The 25601-nt window shown below is 38.3% G+C and overlaps 1 protein-coding gene across 5 annotated transcripts in view; it reads right to left on the bottom strand.

Annotated features, from left to right (window-relative positions):
• Positions 1-25601, bottom strand: part of CPEB3 (cytoplasmic polyadenylation element binding protein 3) — an 83338-nt gene that overhangs the window by 12610 nt on the left and 45127 nt on the right. For all 5 annotated transcript variants that reach the window (XM_066191174.1, XM_066191177.1, XM_066191175.1 and 2 more), the window contains exons 5-7: positions 16633-16800; positions 14772-14861; positions 282-400 (exon numbers count right to left, since the gene is read on the bottom strand). In XM_066191174.1, coding sequence (XP_066047271.1) covers positions 282-400; positions 14772-14861; positions 16633-16800 — 377 coding nt within the window. The remainder of the gene's footprint in view (positions 1-281; positions 401-14771; positions 14862-16632; positions 16801-25601) is intronic.

Below are 25601 nucleotides of genomic sequence, written 5' to 3' on the forward strand. Positions count from 1 at the left end.
ATTACCATTCCATGGTTTTACAGCTAACACTGTCAAAGGATGCACGCTCCTGAAGCATACCAGGACTACCAAATATAGAAGTTAACTGAACGTGGCATTTCTCAGAAAGAAGCAAATGTTAAAGCCATGTTACACTGATACAGGAAGTCAATTCAATGTAACAGCAAGGTCAGAAACAGGAACTGACAAGTAATTAACTCTTAAGTATTTTTTATTAACTGACAAAGGTAACAGCAAATGGGTTAGCAAACAGCATAAGTGCCATGGCATAAGCTACTTACTGGTTTATCCTTGATTGTGGGACTTGACACACACAGGTAAAGTTTTCCATCTTCTTCCAGACAGGCATCTATCAGAGCTTGTACAGAGCTTTCTTCCTGGAACAGCAGAAAGGCGTAACCTTGGAAAGGATAAGGGAACAAGAAAGAAAAGGAACAGATTCATTTATAGAGCATTTTTAAAACAAACAAGCCAGAGAAGTGGGTGGATACACAAAATACAAATAACTGTTAAGGTTGGTAGTTTGTTTTCATGAATTAAATTCACTGAACATATCCCTGCATTACAGATCCCCACAGTACTAATCTCAGACTAGAAACAAGACTATTTGCTGCATCTGAGGATGTTTATTTGATTAATTAATGATTCTGGGCAGTGAGAATATAGGCCGGTGAATGAGGGTTTCTATTATCCGACTGTGTTGAAGCTATTCATCAGTGGTAACAGTGATTAACATCTTACAATGGAGGCACAAAATGTCTACTTACTATATACAATTAATAAATTCTAAAAAAGAGGGTTAAGAAAGTGGGCAGGTAAACAGAAATATATTCTATGCATACACACTTAAATATGAAAAAAATGTTCACTAAAAACAGTAAGCCCAGTGAAAAAGAACAACATGCTTTGTGCTTTCTTATTAATAAAAGACCTGCTGTTGTTACTTATATTTAAATAAAGCAGTTCAAAAGAAAGAAGAAAGTCTACTAAAATTGTTTCATGTGATTCAAAATTTTAGGACTTTAAATTAGCCAGTAAATCTGAGTGTGTAGCACTCAGTGCTCTGCTGAATGCAGCTGCCAAGAAAACTTTCTCGAGTTCTATTTAATGTTGTTAAATCTGCACAAAGAGTTGACCCAAGCAGCCCATGCTTCTGCTACCTGAGAAGTGAAACTACTACAGCATTCTCTGCACTGAGCAAAGCCAGGTAACACCAGGCTGCTGGATCACTGGAGCTGCCTGGTCGAGAGGACTTCCATGGAGCAGGCACTGCTCCTCTGCTCCACAATCACTACAGCAGTTTTCTCAATGTGAACACGTTGGGTGTGAACTTTGGAATTTGCCACTTGTGTGTCTTTTTTCAGGGGCATCACTAGGTCATGGTGGGAGGTTACATCTGTGGGAGTTGGACATGAGCACCCTTTGGGGGTACAGTAAATGGTATCATTGTAATTTCCCCGAACAGTTAAAATTAACCAAACAGAAATGTGTTATTTTTCTTTAGAAGAGCAGTCCAAGTTGGTGAGGTTTCATGGGGCTAGTGCCTGCCATGAAGTTCAGTGAGGTAACAGCTCCTCACTTCTCTAGAGCTCTATGAACAAACCATTCTCCTGCTGTGGGGTCCACAAGGATCCACCAAAGACACAGAGGCTCTTTACAGAGCAGCCTTGTCCTAACCTAGAGAAAGAGGAGGCTGGACTAGCATGACATGATGTCCAGCACGACTTCAAAATCTGGTAACTGCACATCTATTCCTATGATACAAGGACTTCTGGTACTGAAGAGTAGCAAAGATTACTTGAAAATGAAAAATAAAGAACAGAACTTCAGATAATATTAGGGTCATAGAAACTGATATGGTCAAGAAAGATACCTGCCAAAGTTAAAGGTATTTTTATTCATTGTCTAGAAGCACATAGGGATGCAAAAACCTTGAATTCAGAAAGGTGCATGAGCATTTTCCCCATGAGCAGTTCCAGGCAGTGCTACTACTGAAGACTTACCCTCTTCATCACAATGCCGCTGTTTAGAGCTGCATCTACTTGTTCATCCAGGAAAACATGTGGTTCCATGGATGCACTTCATTTGATTGGAACTCTATAGCAGAAGATGCACTTTGAATTCAGGTTCCAGTATAAAAAAACTAAATTGGAAAATACATGTGCCAGAATTGGCATTGAATAAAAAAATATCACACACTAGGTGCAATTTAGCAGATGCTGAAGGTTGCTTCAAATTCCCCAGAATCACGTGCTTCAGCATATTCTCCTACCTGTGCTTCACAAATATCATATCCTGTTAAAAATTATCCATTTTTTTTTTCCCAAGAAGTAAAAGATTTGATAAACCTCAAAATGTTAATGCTCTATGGCAGCATTTTGGTAGCACGCTGTGGTAGTAGGTTGCAGTCAAACTTCGGCAATGCTCCTTTCTCACCTGACCCCACACTCTAAAGGTCTGAGGGCTCACGGGACTGCCCTTGACTCACACTCCATACAGTAAAACAGGCAAGATATTTGAGACCTCAAAAACCAGCAACCTCACTACAGCTGACTATTCTCTGTCCACAGATACTTGGATTCTTGGCAGAGCAGAAGCAATCCAACTCCTCCTCTGCTGTTGGTGCAACACATCGCTGCAGTGCTGACAATAAACATTGCAATTCTCTGGGAAAAGGCAACAATATATTTTGGTGTAAGAAAAGTCACTACAACTTTTCAAAGGGTACAGCAGAGGGAGGATGAGAAGAAAATTAATTTCCCTAGTTTATGAAGCCAACCTAGGAGATCCTCGACCCTGAGCTCCAAGATTCCTTATGGAAAGCAGTATAAGAACTGAGCTCCTTTGTACATGTCCTATTCTGACATCTAAACAGTGACACAATTTCCATATGAAAGGGTAATTTAGTCCAGTTGGTCTAATTTCAGTTAACCTTGCTGAGAATAAACTGAAAAGTCCGGCATATACACTGTGTCCCACAAGCTTGAAACCAGGTTGGCGCTTAAAATGCAAGATACACTTGGAACTAAATAAAGTTGTTACAGTTTGGCATAAGCATTTTGGCATAAACCAGCCTAAACAGTCAGGAAAAAAATCTCTATTTCAATTAATACCAACATTGGCATATCTTCTCTAATGACAGAAACCTTTCTGTATTACTGAAAGCACAGTTTGTTAAAAGGCTTCAGTGACCTCTTTCTTCAAAACAACATGCTGGATGGAAAGAGTATCAAGGTGCCTATTCTACCTTTCTAATAAAAGAAGATCCTGATATTCATACTCTTATTTTTAAAACTGGCATGTTGGTACAAATTACAGGCAGTCATACTGGAGTTTTAGCTAGTAGTGCATTATGCATGTACTCTGCCCATTCCTCCTCAATGTTATTGACTGCAAAGAACTACTCATGTCCCTTTATGTATGGCAGAACATGCATTATATGTACTAGGCACATGAAAGAAAATAAACTTACTGGCCCTGTGGACACCATTCAACTTAGCAAGCCACAGCTGGTAGAGTTTATGAGGAAAGACCCAAGGCAAAATATTTCTCAAGAGTTAAAGATTATCCAGCTTCATGCCTGCCATGGCTCACCAGAAAAAGCCTGACTGCATTTCACAGCATTTGTGAAAAGAGCATGTTTAAAAAAGAAAAGGTTTTCTTTTACTCTTCTAAATCTGGTAACACCTTCCTTTTACAGCTCCATGGTTAGGCACAGTTTGGTGGAGTAAAAGGAAATCACCAACTGTGTTCTGTAACCCATGGGAGAAAGTAGGAATGAAGTTTGTTGTATTAGAATTTTTATACTCTGTTCGGTTTAAGTGATTAATTACAAACATTATGAGAGTAAAGGTTGTCTGGACAGTCTCCAGTTACTTAGTGGTACAGGATTATTTCAGATAGGTACTAATGGAGTAACAGCACAGATCTCTCCCTTAAGGAAGTCCAGAGTGGACTGAACTTAATCAAGAGGTTTTTTTGGAATTTCAGTTAATTGTAAATTAGTTCAACTTTATTATAATAACTGAATTTGTTATTTAACACTTTAAATTAGTTATTTAACATTTTATCCTCAATTTGAGAATACTCAAAGTAATTAATAATTTAAGTTCTTGCATTTGAGAACAACAGTAGATAAACTGTTGTTCAAATGCATCAACCATGAGCTGAATCTTCTGGTACAAAGCCAGCATTTTGGCATGCAAATGTTATATAGCTAACAGGGAAGGATTAACCTGTTTCTGGTTCTTAGCATCTGGTCTCTTTTCAAACAAAGTGAAATGTTGTAATGAAGAGTTACATATAAGGTCAAAGGGTATTCGAATCTCCGTGTCACATGTCTGCATATCATCTATTGATTTCATACGTAATTGATCTGAAATCCATACTTCCCAAAATTCAGCCCACTTGCAAAATCAGATGCAGGAATCATAATCTAAGGGTCAGGTGTTTTCAGCTTTATAACACTGAGGCTGGGTGGCAGAATGCAGAGAAGGACTTCCCCTTTACATTCTGCATAGCAAATCACAGGAGCCTTTGGGTAGTCACATGCGTGGATTTCACTGCAAAAGGGAAGGATCACTTATGCTTGAAACAAGCTGAGCTACCTTCAAAGCACATCATTCATCCTTTTAGACAGTGTCATTTCTGATGTTTTTATCAGCTTCAGGATTACAGTAAAATCTAACATTGACCTCAGATTTCTTATAAAAGTATTTCAATATATAAATCTACCTCATATTATTTAAAAAAAAAGGATGGAGTTAAAATGGCAAACAAAATTAATGTTCTAGTCTCATTTGTTTAGGGTTAATGTTAGGTGGCTGAGATGGCTGCCTCAAAGAAACAGATTTAAAAAGACTTAACTTTTTCATGAAATATATATTTCACTTTCTTTTTTACCTTTTTTTTTTTTTTACTAGATTTTAAAAAACAGTTTTGAATGGAATTATAGTTGTATATACTAGAACTTCTAGAATAAAGTTGTTTTAAAAGCCCACAGGAAAGGAACATTTAGAAACAGTGTGAACCAAATTTCTAAATCAGTTAATGTGATGACAAGGGTCATTGTTCAAAGTCACCTTAGTAATCTTATTAGAAGATGCTTTGAACATGAATAAAACACATTTCTAAATCCAAAGATGAAACGACTATTAAAAATTAAACTCATTTTTGAAAAATAAAAATCTGAAGTGTTAAAAAAACTGCAGACTTTCCTTTAAACATTGCAGTGACATGACTGCATTTTCAAAAAAACTTCAAAGACTTTAAATACTTAAGAAACCTCAAAATAGAAAAGGCTGTAATCTCACTTAGCTACTGCGGAAGAGTGAAATTATGTATTAGTCAGGGCTGCAAAGATTAATTTCTTTTAGTCGGTCTAATTTTATATGGCAGTGTTTGACCCTGTCAGCTGATCCTTTTCTCCAAAAAACAAAGGTGTATAAGAAATAGGAACAGTCTAGAATCTTGAAGTGACTCTTCTATTTCTGCACATTTACATTTTTACATGTTTTTCATGAATACCAGACTAAGCCTGGCTGGCGTGATATGTAAGAAATTCCTCCTATGCCACATTACAGACAGGTACTGGGGAAGGGTTTGTTTGATTTTAATTAAAGGATTGTAATCCATATCCTCAGTTACATTGAAAAATAATTGGATCCTGAATCTTAATAGCAATAAAATGAAGCATACGTGTCAAATGGAAGACAGGAGACATAACAAGAAAAGGCAGCAATGGAGTGGATCATAGAGAAGAGCTGAATGAAAACTGAGGTTCTGCATCAGTAGCTTCTGTAAAATAAATTGCATGTCTTCATAATTCCAGTCTTAGTACTAAATAGCCCACATCATGAGATCGCCAAAAGAACTGAAACTAACATTTAACCCTTACTAATAATGACCTTACCATATCACGAATAACAGAGAAAACAAAAACCTTCTATTTTGTCATAAATATTCTGGAGCATTTTTCTCCACATCTTCAGTTTAAGTGAAAGAAGAAACCCAGTCCACCCACAGAACCTCTGCTTTCCGGACATGCATTATTTGTGGGACATGGGAGAGTTGCCCCAGTGTTTCCTCAGTAGAAAGGACAACATTTCTGTAGTGCTGTAGTAAATAATACAGCTAAAGATTTATAAAGTCTTTTCAGTTCCAAAACATGTCAAGAAGCAGAAAGTATTTTCTAGCCATCATTACTTCACTTTCACCACTTATGGGTAAAGAAGCCCCAAAAGAACAGTACACATATGCATCTCAGTTTGTCCTGTGGTAAAAATACTCCCACCCACCTGTATTAAAAAAGAAAAGACTGAAATAAATTACTTGGATGTTTTGGTGTTTTTTAACCAAAAGAATATTCTACAGGCAAAATAAAGCCTCTCTTTATCTGGCATTTTACTTCTAAACTAGTGTAAAACATTGCAACAGCAAATTTATAGTGTCTCCTCTTTCAAAGGTCACGGCCATTTTCAACATCAGACTTCAGACTGCAACATGATCTATAGCAGCTATAAATCAGAATTAAAGGGTATACAAACATAAAAGAAAGGCTCTAACATACAATTTGGTTACTGCAGTTATAACAGTAGTCACATGAATTTCATATGACGAAGACTAAATATTTGATGAGGTGGAAGCTATGTTTGCGAAGTTTACTGAGTTAGCAGCATGAAAAACATAAGCATTCACACTCGTAAATATAAAAAACCCCAACTACATTCCAAACTGAACTTTTAAAATTTTGATTTTCAAGGGCAATATGCAATGGTGACTGCTCTAGGCAGAGCAGCTCATGACCATCATCTGGAGGGGGTCAGGTCTGTTGCTGCTGCTTCTACTCTGAACAGATGGCTTAAGAGAGATCAGTTTCCAAGTCTGAACAAAACCTGTTACTCTTCTTTGCAAAAAAACCATTTTCCAGACCTGCTCCAACCAACATTAACATGGAAAAATTCTACAGAAATATAAATGCTCTGCTTGATTTCAGCTTCTATTTCAAGCATAGTATCAGCATGAGGTGAAAATGAATTTTCAGAGGAAGAAAGCACCGGTACAAAAATCCAGGCTAGCTGGATTTATTTTAAATTAAATTTGATATTGGGTTTTACAATAAAAATAGTTTTCACTTTAAATTATATGTTTTTCTTAACACTTATTTTTAAAGAAGAAAGCAAGCAGCACTTACTAGAGCTGTGATACACAAAATATTTGGGACTGTTTCCAAGAGCTTTGAAGTAAAATACTTCAATCAAAAAGGAAAGACATCCTATGTCATTTGCACAGATGAAGCTAGTAACATACTTTCTGATTTTTGTATGATTGTAACTCCCCTGTGAGCTGTAAAACATTTCTACAGGCAGAATGCAGAGCTTCAGCACTGAGCTTTGACTTCCCTCCTTTTAATCAAGTAATTAATTTGTCATTTGCTGCTGTGGTGCTGCTAATAACTGGTCTGAATGTTCACTCACATGTGGATTGTTTTCAGGTTCTGATTTGTTCAAATTTCTTGTCTTTGTTGACTGTAAGATGCAGCCTGAAAAACCCTCCTTAATAACAGAAGGAATTTTCCAAAAATTGGATTATGTTGAACAACAAATTCAACTCTCAAAACCAAAGAAAACCCAAAACTGCTTCTGCGGAGTAAGAGTATGTATGCGTGTCCCTGAGAAATAAGAACAGTATATTTAAAAAAAAAAATAAAGACAGGACTTATGAAATCCTCTAAAAAGTTGTGTTTACCTTTATTAATGAAACTGCCCAGCCTCCACTGGCATACAGCTGACTACTGGTTACACTCTTGGTGTCATCAGTAGCCAGGTACATTGTAGGTCCCAAAACCAGGTAGGATTTGCATGGTATGGAGTAGACACAAACTGCCAAGCACAGCACTGAGAGAGCTGAGGGAAACACCAGCTCTGAGCTGCTCCAAGTTTTTCAGATCAGAGGCAGATGCACTGCCTTGGGCAGAGACACCCACAGCATATCCAGCACCTGAACTACTCCCACGGCCAGTCCCAACCTCTGATTTGAGAGGACACAAGTATGATTAGGGGGATTACCTTGGATAAATTGATAATGTGTGCATTCCAATGATCTTGCACCAATTTTAGACTACTGCACCATTATTTTAGGGGTAGAATCACTGAAGTGATCCTAGGAACCAAATACATAATTTTACAAATATAATGCCTGTGGAGCTTCATGAAGAGAGCACAAGTTTTTAATGCATTAAATGATTACAACCGAGTGAGAGTAGGAAACAACTTACTTTTTAGACGACCATCAGAACAATGAATATGCTGCAGTGCTAGTATAGAAACTGTCTCTGTACCACCCCCTGCAACAAACCCTTCAACATATTTCAATGACTTGAAAGGATAATTTGGTGCTTCATAAATTATTAGCAAAACAAGATAGCAGAAGCTACTACAAAGCACAAAATATTAAATCTTCAACAGCACTATTCAAAGGACAGCTTTTATCCTGAAGGCCATAATACTTACAAATCAATTCATGTATTTCCCTTTATAAAACAAAAGAAAAGGCAACATTTAATAAAAATAGTATTGGGGAGGGATGAGATGTGCAACCCACAGAAAAATCTACTTGGATTTTAGGAGAGGTTAATGAGAGTAAGACAAATATTTAATTCCTTTCATTTGACAAAAGTGGTCTGGATACTTCTAGAGATAAACATGGAAAGCTTTTTATGTACTTAGATATGTTCAAATTACTGAAAAAGGGTCAAATGGTGGCTAAAAATTGTGATTTCTTCTATAGCAACCTAGCAATTATGAAAGAAAGTAGGGTCTGTTGAAAGCAACATGAAAGCTGGGAGAGAATAATCCTGCAATGCTACTTCAGAATCAGATTTGTTCTGCCTAGGCTGGGATGGCCCAAAAATACTTTTCTATTTTGCCTCACCAGATTCTTGTTTTCCCCTAGAAAAAGCAGCTGCAAATGGTATCATTTTAGAGACAGAAATTACATGAAGCAAGCTCCTTGAACGCTCTTAGCTACCTGGCACAGCAGTCTCAAAGACAGACATTTAAAAATCATCATTATCAGTACACCACCAAGAATCCTCAAACATTTAGGACAAGACACGAAACAGTGTTAAGAGCTTAGAAAAGGGAGGCTCCAAACAAACGTCACCAAAAATCTCAAAGAAAATTCTCTGCAAAACCGAGCTAAAGTCACACAGCTACAGAAGAGCACATTAGTGTGTACTGCATTTTGCCACAACACATTTTGTGACTTGCATTGATTTGGGATTATGCTGCCCTGCTGTGGGAGGACACAGGGACTACAAACTACAGGCATGGCCTCAGATGTCAGTGGGTAAACAACTGACACTACACACGTGTGTTGGAACATATGTAAACAACACCTAAAAACCCTCTCAGAATCCCTCTTTGCCATGCAATGTAACTCTGGATAGGGAATGTCAGTTTCCATTCTGACAAATATTATGATCTCTGACTTCAGTTTCTCAAACACAGAAATCGGCTCGGCATTTCGTGCTGGACTGTGGTGGTATGATACTTGATCAGTTAAGCCAGGCAGTTTTCTAGAATAGCTGCTGTATTTGGACAAACCAGGTATCTTCCTGTGAATATAACTAATGAAACTGGAATTACAACTCCAAACTTTCTCCTTGCAACTATTCACTCCTGTTCCTCTGGCAGAAACTACAACTGCCACTGCAGTGGCAATGGAATTAACCATGGCAATGGTCTTCATCCATGAAATCAAGATCAGTCAAAAGGCCACGATGACAGTGTTCCCATCTAAACAGTACTTTGGAGAGAATCAGAGAGGCTCACACTGTCTGTCCCACCAATTGTTTTTAAATTCAAGCATGAGAAGCCTTTCACGTTACTTTGTGCAACTTGGCTTACACACGCTTGTTTTCATGAGATCTCCCTCACAGTAGTGTCCCATACGGAGCAGTAGGGACAAATGTGCTTCATTTTATCAGATAACAGGATAATGAACTGAAGAACAGGGAAAACAAAAGGATCAGACTGCTGCATCTCACATCTAAATCAATTGTAACCAAAGCATTCCTCCCATTCCAAACCCATCCTATTGCCATGCTTCATTTTCTAACTCTAATTCTCATCTCTATCCAAACATCAGTGTTTCTAAATGCAAAACAAAAAAAAAAAGGGGGGGGGAATTTTTGCATAATTTTTGGCATTTTAAAACACATGGTGCAGTTCTTAGTGATTACTAGAAAAATACTAGTTATCTCAAGGAAAAAACAGTAAAGAGGTTTTTTTTTAAAGTTGTTTTAAAGCTAGCAATCTGCTAAAGAAAAAACAACTGAAAAAATGGTTTTGAAACAGTTGGCACCATCTGTTTAATAAAAAAAAAGAAAGAAAAAAATTACTGTAGTTAGCATAAGCATTGCTTAACTCAGCACACCAGCAAATAAGTGAAAATCCCATCAATTTCTATTTAAATAAAACATGAATTATCTGGATTTTGCCAGAGATAAATAGACTGTGACATGGTAATGTGCAACTACTTTTGATAGCATCCTTTAATACATATTTCTTTATTTCTCAGAGTCTCATATGTACTCAAAAGATACTTAACCGCAAACCACATTTAATTCCCAAACTCTGGGGTGAAAGCCAAGTAAACACATTATGAACTGGGCATCTGCTTACCCAAGACCAACACATGGCATTTATAATTTTGCCAGTTCAGTTAGTAACATATCCAAACAGATGCCAAAGGAAGTAATCCAAAGACTTCTCAGGCAATGGGAATGAATTAGCCTTACTCAGAAGCAAAGCATTAACAAACATCTCGTGCATGACACAAACATAAGAACACGGTGCTAAGCTTTACAATGCACAGGAGGGGTAAAAAGAAATGTTAAGGCAACAATGCAGATGCTCAGAACTAGAAATAGAAGCCTCTTACACACATTGTCAGCTGTTGGCAGTTTCTCTTGCCCAAGTGCACAATATTCACTTTCAGTGACAAGAACGTCCCTGTTCGCTCAGCAACCTAAACCTGGAACTCACTGGGAACCAAGGTAAGGTAAGGTGTGCTTGATCTACAGAATGATTTGGGGTTTGCTGTTACAATGCCCAAAACTCAGATGCTGACAAAGCCAGACTGCTTTCACAAACACATGATCAGTGTATTCCGTGACATCAGGCAAATGGCATCATTTGGGTAACAAACCCCTAGAATATCTGGGAAAACAGGAAAACCTGGATAATACAGATATCAATGATGTGCTTGAGGAATACTTTGCAGATACATCTGTGTTGCTGTGCCATCCCCCAAGGTCCAAAATGGCACTGTTGACACCACACTGGGATAATGTCCACGCTGGATCCCCATGCTGGAGATCCCAGCTCAGCATCATTTCACGCACAAATGTTTATGTCTGTCAGGCCCAGCACTAGATCTGAGGTAATGTGCCTGAGCAGACCCGTGGTGACACCATCCTGCTCAGGTTGCCAAATCCAGGAAAACCTTCTTTGTTCAAGCTCAATGCTGCAGGAATGTTTCTGGGCTCCAGCTGGTCCCAATGATAGCTTATATGCCACTGCAGCTAAGCTAATCAACCCTACCAACGAATAAATTAGCTAATAAGGCTTGCTGGAACTGACTACACATCTATGGCCTGACTCGCTCACTAAACTAACCAGATAAAGCCCTCAGGGGGGCTGGTGGCTGGTGGTGGAGGTCACTAGACTGTAAGCAACATTTTAATCTTTCAGATTTCATGCTTGATCAGATTAGCCATGGCTAATGGTTTCTGCAGCCTTCTCTTCCTAGCCCTAAGAATATCAACAGAGTGCTCCTAATACAGGGTGACTACAGGGAATTCAAGTATTGCACCAGCATAGCAAACATTCCAAAATTCAATAAACTGTATCAACAAGTAGATACTGGAAATCTGTATTGACTCACTCCGGACTGCAGGGGATGTTGCATCACCTGGATGTAACTGGAGAGAAAACCATGATGTGAAGCAGCTCCAGCATAAAGCTTCACTGACTGTGCTGACCCACGGCATCACCTGCTGATGTCCTCTGCCCCAAACCTCTCAGCGGACACTTATCAAAGCAAACAGACAAAACTCCTGAACCTTGCTGAAAGACCAGACACTGCCCAAAGGTCTGACCCTCCAGCAATGGAAAAGGCCACCCGCCAGAAGGACACTGAAGTCCATCTGGAGGTGATGACATACGCTCAGAAAGAGCAGGGCTCAATTTTACTGTCTCTGGGGCACACTCAAGGAGGTGGGAGAAGCCTTGCAGGTCAGGTTTTATCAGTGTGTGAACAGCCTCCGCATCATCCCCATATCATTCCAACAATTCATTTTTCTTGTTTTCTTTCAAGATTGCTAGCATACAAACCCCAGTTCATTCTCTTCTCTATAATTTCATTTGTCCTTTGGTTTTTTGGACATGTTTTCCGTTTGAAAGACTCATATTCAAAATGTCAGAGAATTTACAGACTAGCAATGCAATTTGGAAGACATCTAGAAAAATGAAGGGAGAAAACATTTGAATTCATGAGTACTTGACAGCTGAGTAAGTCTCACTGAGTTTTGCACCAAGCATAATTTCAAATATCTCTTTTTGTATTTTTTAAGGAAATGTCCAATAATGCACCAAAACAGCTTAAAATACAGAAGTAAAACAAACCAAAAAAACCCAAAACTAAAGCCCACCAACTTAAATTTAAATTAAATTAGGTTTAAAGGAACTTCTGATCAAAACAAGCATTGGAGACATTTTATTGTGGTACTTCTGAAAATGATTCTGTGATAGCCTTGAAAAGTAAGTACTCTTTACTGAATAACAAAACAAAACAAAACAAAAAACAAAACAAAACAAAAAAGCTGTGAAAAAATTACAACAGACATTCAAACTTTACCCTTTGACTCCTGGAAATAATATTCTGTCTTCTGTGTAGCTGCTGCTTGTAGGGGATCATGCATTTGACCTACGGAGCTTACCATGACTCTAAGTGAATGTCAGAGCCGGGCATGCAGGATGTCTGATGCTGCAGCCCTGACTGATAACTAAGAAGTCAGATATAAATAAATCTGGAACAGTTGGGATTGACTGTTGTTTAGCACTTTCAGACAGACGTTCAGGGCAACTGGCAGGGGCTTTGAAAGCTGTTTCCTATATTAGAATCATAACAAAAATAGAAGTGAGGCTGCATTCCCTTGTCTTTTGCTAAAATAGACCTTACTCAAAAACATTTTACAAGTTTGTCAAGGCATAACTAGTCCACGGTCAGATACAGAACAAAATCAAAATTGGAAGTCGCATGTTAATTCAACAAATAGTTACTTATTGAATTAATAAGAGGAAAAAAATAAAAAAAAAAAGGAAAACAAGAAGAGAATACTTAGAGGTAATAAGGACAAGGAGAAGCTGACTTTTCTACCTTTTCTAAAAAAAAAAATCTTTTAAGTGAAGGCACAATTAGAATTCACTAGCCAGAAAGACCCCAAAGATCTTTAAAAATAACATAAAAAGGGAAAAGCACCTATTTTACCAACTGTCCTTGGGAATATTGCAGGGGGATGGAGGTTTGGGGTGGTTCTTTTGCTGTTTTCGGGGCTGTTTGATTTGTTTTTAAATTCAAGAACAGATGTTGCATAACTGCTGACAGCAAGGCTGAGTGGTGAGAATGGAACAGGAAAGAGGAAGCATGTATTTCTCTTCTGATTCTAAGTGAGGGTTTCTCTTCTGATTTTAAGTTTCCCAAATACTGTTCACAGGGCAAGTATTTGCCACAGTGTTACCTTGCCTCCAGCAATTAAGCTTTCAAATAAATTAAGTTGGCTTTTATTTGTGTGTTTTTACAGTCAAAATATATCTATCAAAATATTGCAGGATTAGCCAGTTCACTGACTGAACAGTCCATTGTTCTGCCAAAATAATCAGTGGCCTTAATGAGCAATTAAGAGCTTCCAGGGTCAATGAGAAATGAAAAACCTTGTATATAGACCAGAAATTCCGTGTACAACTTCCTGCTACTGTTTCAGATCATGAGTGAGCTCAGGAACTACGTGCAAGAGGCACGTATGAAAGAGAGTAGCATGGATCGTACAAAATCAGAGAGACCAGGCTATGGTAAGAGCAGTTGGATTTAGCCGAGTAACCCTTCCCAAACAGATTTCTCATGAAGTGTTTTTTTCTCACCCAGAACAGGTCTGCATCATGTCGTGCTGCCCGGTAAGAGGTTGCCCCATGTGCACACAACTCTGGCCCAGCCCCGTGCCCGCTCTGTGCTCGGTGCCCGGGGAGCCCTGACACGGAGCTCGCGCTCCCCCGCGGGATCATGGAGCGGGATCCCAGCTCCTGGGGAGCAGCACACGCTGGAGTCGCTTCCCTGCAAAACTCTGGGCACCCAATCCAGGGACCCAATCCAAGTGACTTCCAGCTTATTCCCATGGGTTTTGCAATGTGCAAACCACAACAGAATCAACTAGGAAATGCCTGCAACTTGCCTTCTACCTGCTGCTGGTACAGAGTAAGGCACAACGCCAGGGTTCAAGGAGTGCTGAGGTAGTGTGCACAGAGGAGCATGTTTCAATAACCAAATCGTGAACTTTTTTCCCATCATGACAATGGCTGAAAATACGCTTGATGAAAGATAGAAAATTCACCATAAAGAGTCAAAATTTTGCTTTATAGTGGATTGCCACACGGCAGATGTAATTTCCTTTTACCAGAACAGCCTTCTTAAGTGCATTTTAAACTATTTACCTTTAGGTGGAAAATATGACTTGCTTTCAGCTTTGTGAGGCCAGTCCACCACAAGAGGTCCAAACCTACGAAAGCTGGCAGTGATCTCATCTACAAAAAACCAAACGAGACACCTTAAAGAGAACGTAAAAACTGACAGTGGCAAGGTTAAAAGGTCTTAAAAAATAAAACAAAACAAGAACAGTGAAAACTGCAATAATGTCCATAGAGGATGCTTAAATATTCTTTCATCTCTGTGCTGTACATGGCTGCTTAAAAAAGCGATTTTACATTCCACTAGTGGAAGTCTGCAGCAGGATTAAATGCAAACATGATCTATCAGAAGTGAATATGCTTCAGCTGCGGTCTATTTCTAATTATAGCCACAAAGCAGGGTCAGATGCAGCCACATGGGACTGACGGAGGAGCTCCATGTCAGCACGGCTGCTCCTTGCAGCCTGCCCTAGAAAGGGGCTGCAGCAGGTCATGCCACTGTGGGCATTTCACCTTCCTCAGGCCCCTCAGGAAATCTGCCTTGAATTAACAAGTTTTTTCTTCACTTTTTAAGCATCAATTTGGAATCACCATGTAACACACATCACAAGCTACCCTACAGGACAATTTTGTTTTACATGTAAATCCACCAGAAAGAAGTATTTAAAATGGTTTTTGAAAAAGTCTTATTTTCCCAATACATTTTCAAATGTACTTTAAAGAAGGAATTAGTTTAAAATTGTGTCTAATGTGATGTTGGGTAGATCAGAGTAACAAGCCATAAGGAGAAAAGGCAATGGGGTTTTCCAGGTTCTGTACTGCTGTTTGAGATGTGTCCAGTCTCTCTGACCCCATGAATTGCACGCCAGATTTTTCAAGCATCTGGAGACAGTGCACCTGAAGAGCTGAAGGAGAAGGGGTTACTGAAGGAGGCCTCTCAGGAAAGAGGGGGACCATGTTACCTCCTCACAGGGTAGATTGAGTATGTATTTTGACTCTGAGTGACCCAGCAACGTACACATCGGTTGTCCCTGCTGGGCTGCTGGTTCTTACAGCTGCAAATCCAGATTACCCACCAGACCCCACAAAACAGCCCTGCAACTCTTGGTGTGACCTGGGAACTGCAGCTGAGGTGTTCGTAAACATAGACCGGCAACTCATACTATTTCTTCATTAAAACTGTACATGATTTAGGCTTCTGATTAGAGATCTCCCTCTTCATTATAAGGCATCCTCAGATTCCCTGTGTATACCCATTGAAGCTAGACAGAGGTGGATTCCAGCTGTATTCCAGCTATGAAAAATACACCAAAAACTGTCATGATTTTAGTTTGGGAGTAAGGGTTGGTGGGGCACACACAAGTAGAGCAGATAATTATTGAGAAAAACTCTGACCATCCTTGCTAAGCAGGTTATTACTTTGTAACCATATTATTACCCTGTATTTATCATCTGAACCCTGCATACATCCTGGGTATAAGAGCTGATTATTGAAAGCCCACAGTATTTTGGTAAGGACTGCATTAAGAAAGTCTTTAAAGTCAACCACATCCAAGAATAGGAAAAGACAAGGAGAAGAGACAGTACCCACTAAGTTCCCTTTTTCAGCTTTCCCACTTGACAGCCGTGGGAAGACATGCAGATCAGAAGATCTGCTATGCAGCCACTTCTGTCTCCATCTTTTCTCATCTACAGTACACAAGAACATCAAGTAAACTCTTGGGTGTTGCAGGGGGTGGGAGTGTGTGTCTGTTCTAAGTAACGCCACAAGCACTGCAAGAGCCACACCTGGGAAAATCCATTTGCTTCGATGAAAATCTGACCTTTGCAACAGTAGTTATATGAAAGCCAATTCCCACATGTCAGCAATGCCAGTGATTCACAGTACCTTCATCAATGTCAGGAGGAAGACCTCCAACAAACACCTTTCTAGAATAGCGTTCCACTCTCTCCCCGTTCTGACAGCGTGTCGGAGAGCTGAGCCCCGAGGACAACGACTGATCCCCATGGCTGTCGTCCAGGAAGCCGTCTTCAAAGGGAAAGAGTGAAGACCGACCTGCAACAGATTTTGTAGGTTCTACAGTTAACGCTATTTGCTGCAGAATGAAATAGTTCAGTAAAAATCTTTTCCTTTTACTGTTTTCCTTTAACAGAACAGAATTAAAGGACCCAGCTAGGTGGTCCGGTTGTCCAATTCACGTTCAGTAGTATTGTTTCTGGTTTTTTCCAAGAGCGTGTTACCCTTACAAGACAATAAACCTAATTTAGCTTTAAAACAAACCCTTGAGAATGGACAGAAATGAAAAACAAGTTATCTGATGAAATTATGTGTCATAGCTGTTGAAATAACCTTTGGAAGATTTACATTTCAAATCAATTCTTAGAGATTTACACCTTCCATAACAGATCTTGAAGGAATGGTCTCAAGATCCCTCAAGCTACTGCACTGCAGAGCAGGACAGTTCTCTGAGTGCTGTACAGGATCCTGACAACAAGGGCTGCTGCACTTCCACCTCCACAGGACACAAGCCCATGCTGACAGGGGGGCAAACAGCAAAATAAACATGGAAAAGCTTTGGAGTGCTGATATTAACCACACAAAATGAAAAAACTTAGTGAACAAGAAAAAAAAATCTTGTTAAATAAACCACAGAGAACTTGCACTTGAAGGAAAACATTGTTAGCTAGAACAGCTTTGTCAGCCTGTTTGTTACCCAGAGCTAAAACATCCTTTCAGTAAGGAAGGAGCAAAATCAGCATAAATGGCTGCTGCTCAGTTTGTTAATGAAAAGTTAAGAATTTCTTTGTAACCATCTGATGTGATTAACTTGTTGCTACTACTAACAAAGTATACACACATTATCTTAAAACAGATACATTAACAAGGAAAATTAAAAAATATTTAAAGACTGCATATAAGCAACACTTGCCAACTTTGGAATTTAACAATTCCCTTTAGTTGAGTTGAAAAATACGTCCTGAATATAGAGAGATATATAAATAGGAACCACACCTCAACTCTGAAAAGGCTACTCGTCCCCTCATACCTCATGGAGGATTGCTCCCAGGCATGGAATTACAATTAATTGATACAAATGGTTTATACCATTAATCAAAAAATGGCTGATTACAAATATAAATGTATTTATACTTTTGTAAGCGCACATAATAAAATTCAAAGGTAATGGATCACATGGAATTGACATAGCAAGACCTAAGGATTAATACCATACTGGTATTAACAGCCCAGGGAAGTGAAGGAAATAAAAATAGGGGCAAGGAGAAAAATCAAGACAGTGGGACAGCAGTCAGAAGAACATATACACTGAAAATATCAGCAATTGTCTCCAGTAGCAAAGGACAGATTACAAAAAGAAACAGTAATCCTGCTTATGGAAAACAAGCTAACAAAGTCAGGAAAGATGTTCTCCCTGACATACTACACCAGCCTGATTTTTTTTTTTTACAAACATCAGGCACCAGAAAAGTGTTGATTAAAAAGAATATATTGAATGTTAAAAGCTGACAGAGATCACAGACACAAAAATCCACTGAAGCAAAAATCCTACCGTGCATTTACAAATCAACATAAACAGGGTAAATGCCACAACCAGAGAAGGATGTAGAGATGCTACCTTTCACAGACCTCTTGTCAGAAATGGTGGGTTTAGAGCATAAAACAGAAAGACTTTTGATGAATATTCCATTAATGGACAAACAGGTCATGCACATGTATAAACACATGCATTTCAACATAAAAGAGAATATTTGCATGAGACAAAAAATAATTAAAACTACTACAACTGTGTAAAAATATTGCAACAGAACACTCATTGAAAAGCAGGAAATCTGAAAATATCTCAGAGATTGATATTATTGAAGAGATAAATAATTTTTTAAATTCCTGCCCATCAACCTACCTTCTTGTAAAAAAGGAAACAAACAAGAAACATGAGCCCATAGCGGAAGATGACATATCAAATTAATAACAAGGTGTTCAACTAAAACACAGATCTGCAGAGGAGACTGAGTTCTGAAGGAAATAATAAAAATTGACAGCAGCTTAGAAAGCACGGTATCACCTCTAAGCACCATGCCAGATGCTTGGTGGTCTATAAGCACTGCACTCACCTTAAATAAATGCAAATTATGTTCCTTAAGTTTATAGCTAAGTCAAGTATAAAGCTAAATATAAAAATACATTTTAAGTAACGGAAAGCATACAGACAAGGGAACAGAGAATGACTGTTCACAGCCTTCTCCAGTAAGGGAAAAATAAAATGCATTGAACACGATCAGTACATGCCAAGGTTCAGAGCAAGGCAAACTTTGGAAATCCTTGCTACAGACTTCTTGGGATGTTGAAAAATTTATGTAAGCTTAGAAAAGGCAATGAGTAAATACAGGAGAAAAATGCAATCTAAAGCAATAAATATTAAAACATCATGTCAAGAGACCCCCTGGGGCAAATTTCTGGGAGAACATTATGGGAAAGCATCACTAAATGCACTTTTTTTGTAATGCACTCCTGTACCCCTCCCTGGGCATCTCTGAGTCGTCAGCGCAGCAAAATAGTTTGGGCTGATTTCCCACAGTGGTGCTTACATCTGTACCTGAAAAACCGGCTGTAAAAGTTTAAAAACAAGGTACCAGGAACATGACTCAACAGCTCTAAACACGACACGTACAAAGAAATGCTCATCTCTTTCCTCAAAGGAAACAGAGAATCAAGTAGAGAACTGAGAGTTTATGGCAAGCCTCAAGAAAAGTCTGACAAACCTCTTCTCACTGAAAATGCTTAGTCACAGTGACAGAATCAAACACTAACGAAAATATCCCAGTATAATAAACATTAAATGAGTCCCTGCACAGACTTGCCTGTGGTTCCTCTGCATATTATCCCAATGCATATGGTAAAAGCAACAATAGAGAGGGATATATGAAAATATTTGATAACCAACACGGTTTTTAACAGACTGTTGAAGAATTTCATGCTTAAGGTTAAGAAAGCTCAAAACCAACATTATAAAAGTCAAGGTAATGATAAAGCATGAACATCACAGACTTCAATATGAATGAGTCAAGTCAAAATCCCTAACATTAATGACAAGACACACACATACACACATCTGCTTGTTAGTATGGAAAGGCCTGCATTTCACACAGGAAACAAGTCTTGTGGAATGAAACATGCTTCTTGGTAGTGAGAAAAAAAAAACAACCTGAAAAGCCAGCACATTATGAACTTGTTTGCCCTGTTTTGTTTTCACTAAAATTTGTATAAAACAGCCTAAATTACATTTATCCCAATTACTTCTTCATTATTGTATTTTGCTTCTGCAAGTAAACACGAGTTGCAAGTAATTTATAATATCCTACTGATTCCTGCCTCCTTTTCTACTTTGGTGCCATTTGATCAATCTGGAAACACCTGCTACAATCTTAAAATAAAATTTAACAGTGTTCAAGTGCACAGACAGTATACCCTACTGTATATACTCCACATACTTCCAATTTGTTTCAGTGCCATGAAAGCACTGAAAAAAATCTAAGTATTAGAATGCTTTCAACATCTGTTAACAGTAGCCTGATCTCTGCAGGTGGGGAAAAACAGGAAGGTAAGTTTGTGAGGAAAATTTGAACCTTTTGGTTCAGATTTAGCTATCAAATAAACACTAAAATGAGTCAGCTTTCAACAAAATCAGAGCAAAATCTTTATTACAAACTGTGTTAGTATGGCTTGTACAGCCTACCACCTCAATCCATACAAATTACAAGCCCTTGGACACTCTTGGTCTGTGTGATGGATACATCTGTCTCTAAGGTTCTTCACAAACATGATGCAAATTCTACATTTGGAAAAGGAGGCAATGTCACCAGCAGAGCTGGCAGAGAACTTCATGGAAAGGAAGATAAAATTAGGTTTAATGCTAAAGTACCCCATGCAGATGGCACTGCCTAAACGTTAACTGTTAAAAGCTGCTATTTTCACTGTTATTTTCTCAATCACAACCATTCTGTGTAAGCTACAGCACAGGACATAAATGAAAAGCTGCACTAGTGGTTTGCTTGGTACAGCTGTTGGACTTGCTATTGTCCTTGTTCATCTCTCAGAACAAACTGACCTGCAGCACTGTATATTTATAAAATACTTTCAGTTTGCTTTTATGTTTTAAGGGTTGTCTATGATGAAAGACTGTTAAAATGTGCTCAAATACTGTATCTTTTCAAAATGATTATCAATATTTACTGTTGAGGACAGTTACTGGTATTCACACATGTTCTATCTGAGGCAATTCAATGTAATGAAGTCTAATATTTAGCAAACGCTGTTTCATGTAAGAAAAAAAAAGTAATTTTCAAACGTTCAGTGCAGCAGTTAAACTTTGCACTTCTACAGAACAAACAATCAAACACCAAACATAAACCCCAAACCAGTCATTTTTTGGAACACTATACATATCAAGTCACAAATACGCGTCATGAGAGTCTTTACATTGAGTCATCCTTCAATTCTCTGGTAACAGCAACACACTTGAAGTTATCAGCTCAGGACCATCATTGCTTTAAGATGCTGTTAAAAGGGAGCTGTTTTGCAAGGGAAGAATATGAGATTGATTTATACGAAGCAATTGATCAACTAAATAATGTCAAAATCAGTAACATCATCTTATCACAAGAAAACTAAATATTTATTTCTCCCACTATTCAGCAAACAAAACATTTAGTAAATACTTTTACCTCTTCTCCGCCCATAGCTCCTGGCTGCATGTAAACACAGAAGAAAATTGTCGGTACAGCTGTCATTAGATTTAGCTCCAAAAGCAATGAAAATGTAGCTTCTATCTCTTCTCTTTTTCCCCTCCCACCATAAAGAAGGAAAAGACATTTAAAAGTGCAAGATGAAATTTAAACAACCCAAGACAAGAAAAAAAAGTTGAAGATGATACAGCCAGGGAAGAAAAAAAACAAACAAAAAAAAGAACATACCTGCCGTGCAACTTTTCTACATAGCAAAGGGTAAAGGTATTAAAAAAATCAGGCATATAGGACAGTATTATAAAATAATAATTTAGGATTATGGTTTTAAGTGGCAACAAATATCTAATTTTGCATTTTAATAAATAGTTGTGGAGAACATATTTTCCAATTATGTTTCAATTTAAATAATTAACCATATGTAAATACTAAAATCCTGCTAAGATGAACTCAATAGCCAGAACATTTAGATGAATAAAACCAGATTGACAAAATGCCTTCATAACTACCAGAATTAACACAGCATTTCAATGAGATATGCATCAATGGCAAATCCACAATGTTGGACAACTTTAGAACCGTATTTTGTGATGTAGTGGCAAATGCAAAAACCAGCATTTTTGATCTGAAATGTTAGAAAAACAGAAAATAATCTGGGAAACATGTGCCTTCTACACAGGATCTCCCATCTATCCCAAAAGGTAATCAAATGTGGAAGGCTGGGGATCAAGCAGGGTTTTTCAGGAGAAGTGAGCTTAGGAAAGAGGTAACAGAGCTTTGAATTTTGTTTCTTTCTCTCCTCATTGTAACAGGATCAGAGTTCCTGCTCCTTCCCCAACACCACCTCTTATTTCTGAAACTGACACAGCACCTTCCAGCCCTGCCCTACACACCCAGGTGTCCCACCAGACCCCTCAGCATTCCCTGGCTACTCCTCTTTTGATCAGGAGGTCCTGGGGCTACCCGGGCAGGACTTGCCCTCCTTCAGCACAGGCAACTCTCTTCTACCCAGGCAGCTTCTTCCTCAAGCCCTGAAGAAACACCAAACCCCTACATCTTTTTCCTTCCACTATCAGTGAGGTCACAAAAAGCCAACTACACGAGTATGTCTCAGGGGGATAAAAAAATGTCAAGGGCTATGATGACCTGCTCTGTAATTTATGTTTAACATGAAGACAGCAGGAGCTGTCGGTGTGAACAGCTCCTCAGCCACAGTGAGGTGGCTGGTGAGCCCTGAGAGAGACTCTGCCTCTTGCTGAGCAGCCAAGAGTGAGAATTAACACTAGAGGTGGCTTTGCAGCAAGAATAGAATTTGCCCTCCTGCTTTCTAGTTATTGCCCTATTTTATTAGTTATTGTGATGGCAAAGAATCATTGCCAGATCTCTTGCAGCAAGTCGTTGTCTCGATGAATGCCCACATTCCCATAAAAGCATGTTTCAAGGTATAGTTATGGACACATAATTCTGAGAGCAATTAATCTGAAAGAGGTTTCTCAGAATGTTAGCAATCTAAAAATCAAATAAAGAAGTATTATTTTAGTATGAGATGAAAGACTCCTGTGTTTCTTCTGAAGAAAATAAAGATTTATATGCTTAATGTAAATTTTTAGGCTCTGATCAAGATCAGTATGTGATGGCAGAAATCTACTGCAGCCTTCTGTAAATTTTAGAATACCCTGTTGCTGCTCATGTATTATAACACTTATATGCAATACTGCATTGCAGAATAATACTTTTATCCTATATTTGCACTCACACACAATCTTTATGTCCACAAAAGTTACTGAAACTCACTGAAGGTACATTTGCCTGTAAATTCCAGGGGCAAAATAGTGCAATTCACTTAAACAGGAAGTTTAAGTGCAAGTCAGTTTTTGCTGATTTAAAAACATTGCATCACATTTAAATACTCAAAAAAGGTGAAGTTTCACCATTGTCGTTTACATTCTGTATACATGCACATACATAATTTGAAAATTATCTCAGTTTTAACTAGTATTTATATTAAAATGTTACTTTTTCCTGGAGCAGCTGAGTTATTCAGCATGACAACTTCAGAGCCTCAAAGGCACACTTTATTATGTTGTTTTCTCAGAATGTGAAGTTTGACTGTGTCATTTGAAACAAGTTAATTAAAAAATACCCATCTTTCTCGCAAGCTAAAATTCACAGCACATCAGACTTAACAGTAGGAATAGTTCATCAGGTAAATTTTCATAATGCCTCCAATTTGAGTAAATACTTTAAAAAGTAAACAATTTACAAATTATTCTTGAATGAAGACATTCAGGAGAAAATATGGAGATTACTGCACTATTACAAACAATGAAATTACCAGAGCTATGTGTATAAAGTTACTTTCTCTCTTTTGCAATTCCAACAGAAGACAAAAAGCAACTGGGAGCTCCTTTAACTGTACCCCCACCAACGCATCTGCTCCCCGCGTACTGGTTTTGGTGCCACGTATAAATGTCCTTTTGCACAGAAAACCATCTCCTGAAACGTTTCTAAATGCAACATGAACGACTCTTTCCTAGGTACCAAGATCATCACAGTATTAAGGCAGACCCAGGGGCTTTAAGAGGGGCTGAGCACATTTCCCCATGTACAAAGTGCACTGACAGATCGTGCAGCTCGCAGCAGGATCATCCCTGCATTGGTGTTTGTCCATCCTTAGCGACGTTCTGTAACTGTCAGGTACAAAGTTACATAACTGCTGTGGCCCAAATTGCATGGCCTCAAATGCAAAGGAACAGCAGAATCTTTTTCACCCACTGATAACTCTCCTGAAACTATTAACTCACCTCGTCCCAGAAGCCAAGTGTATTTTTATGAACATGAAACTCTATCATGAAGAACAGAACTTTAAGCTTTTAACAAACCAGCAGAACAAACTCCCCAAACCTCAAATCTTGCAATGCAATCTAGGAAACTCAGTGTTAATGTTTTGAAATTCCTCAAAGCCTGCAGCTAAGATTGCCCATTGTTGCAATAAATCAAAACCCACTCAAATGAACTGCTCAGATTTTAACTGCATCTCAAGGCTACACAAAACTGATGAAAAAGAACTTTTCTGGGATTTTTTGACTGTTTTACCATAATATGGGACTGAAACTGCACCTTGTATTTGTATCAAATAATTAGCAGTACTAGGAAACAATAAATCAGCAGTCCTAGGAAACAATAAATTTGTGAAACCATAAAACATTAACTCAAAAGGACCAGATCTACATGCTCTCCATATCATAACTTAAAATTAATTTCATCATGTAATTTCAGATTTAGAAATAGGCAACAACACTTATTTCTATTACCACATTTAATGGAAGACTTAATAGAAAGTATTTTGAGATTTTTAAGAACATTCTTTCCTCACTTCTGGTACTCATCTTGTTCGTGCAATTATGTGGTCACAATATCAAAGATGCACACTTCAATGAAATCTTGAAGATGCATCTTAAATTGACGTAAAATAGAATTACCTCTATGAAAAAAAGAGATCGGCATTTTCAGACCAGAAATTTTAGAGCTATACTGGCTAAAGGAAAGTTTATTTGACAAGACTGGGAACCTCCTTGATTTATAAGGTACCAGAATCTTATTTCTAGCTTGGAACACTCATTTGTATTCTTGAAGCAGTCAGCAGTTCAGAACAATACTTGCTTTAGGACATTATGAGTTATGCAATGATTTTCTAAGATCAGAAAGGAAAATATGCCAAGCTTTTGCTTTTGAACCGAGGGTCTCTGAAGTTCTTAGGGATCTGGAAGTGTTCAAGTGAATTAAAATACCAGGGAAAATGCATTCATTAACTGAGGGAAGGTGATAGAATCAAGTATAATTGATGTGTTTAATACAATGTGTTTTTCTGCAACAGAGAGATGATCCAGAAGAATTGCAAAGATGGACACTCATCTACAAGTGGTTCAAAAGGTGGTTCTCAACTTCTACTGACAGATGGGCTGGATGTGCAGATGGCTACTACAATAACTTGGTTATATGAACCTCAACGATCCCTTTTGGTTGAGTTTTTCCCAATACTAACGATGTAAATGTCACAGCAATCTCCCTGCTAACATATGCTCATATACATATACA

Source organism: Chamaea fasciata, unplaced genomic scaffold (assembly GCF_029207755.1).
Source record: "Chamaea fasciata isolate MVZ Bird 193981 ecotype frontalis unplaced genomic scaffold, bChaFas1.0.hap1 SCAF_9, whole genome shotgun sequence".
Lineage (NCBI taxonomy): Eukaryota > Metazoa > Chordata > Aves > Passeriformes > Sylviidae > Chamaea > Chamaea fasciata.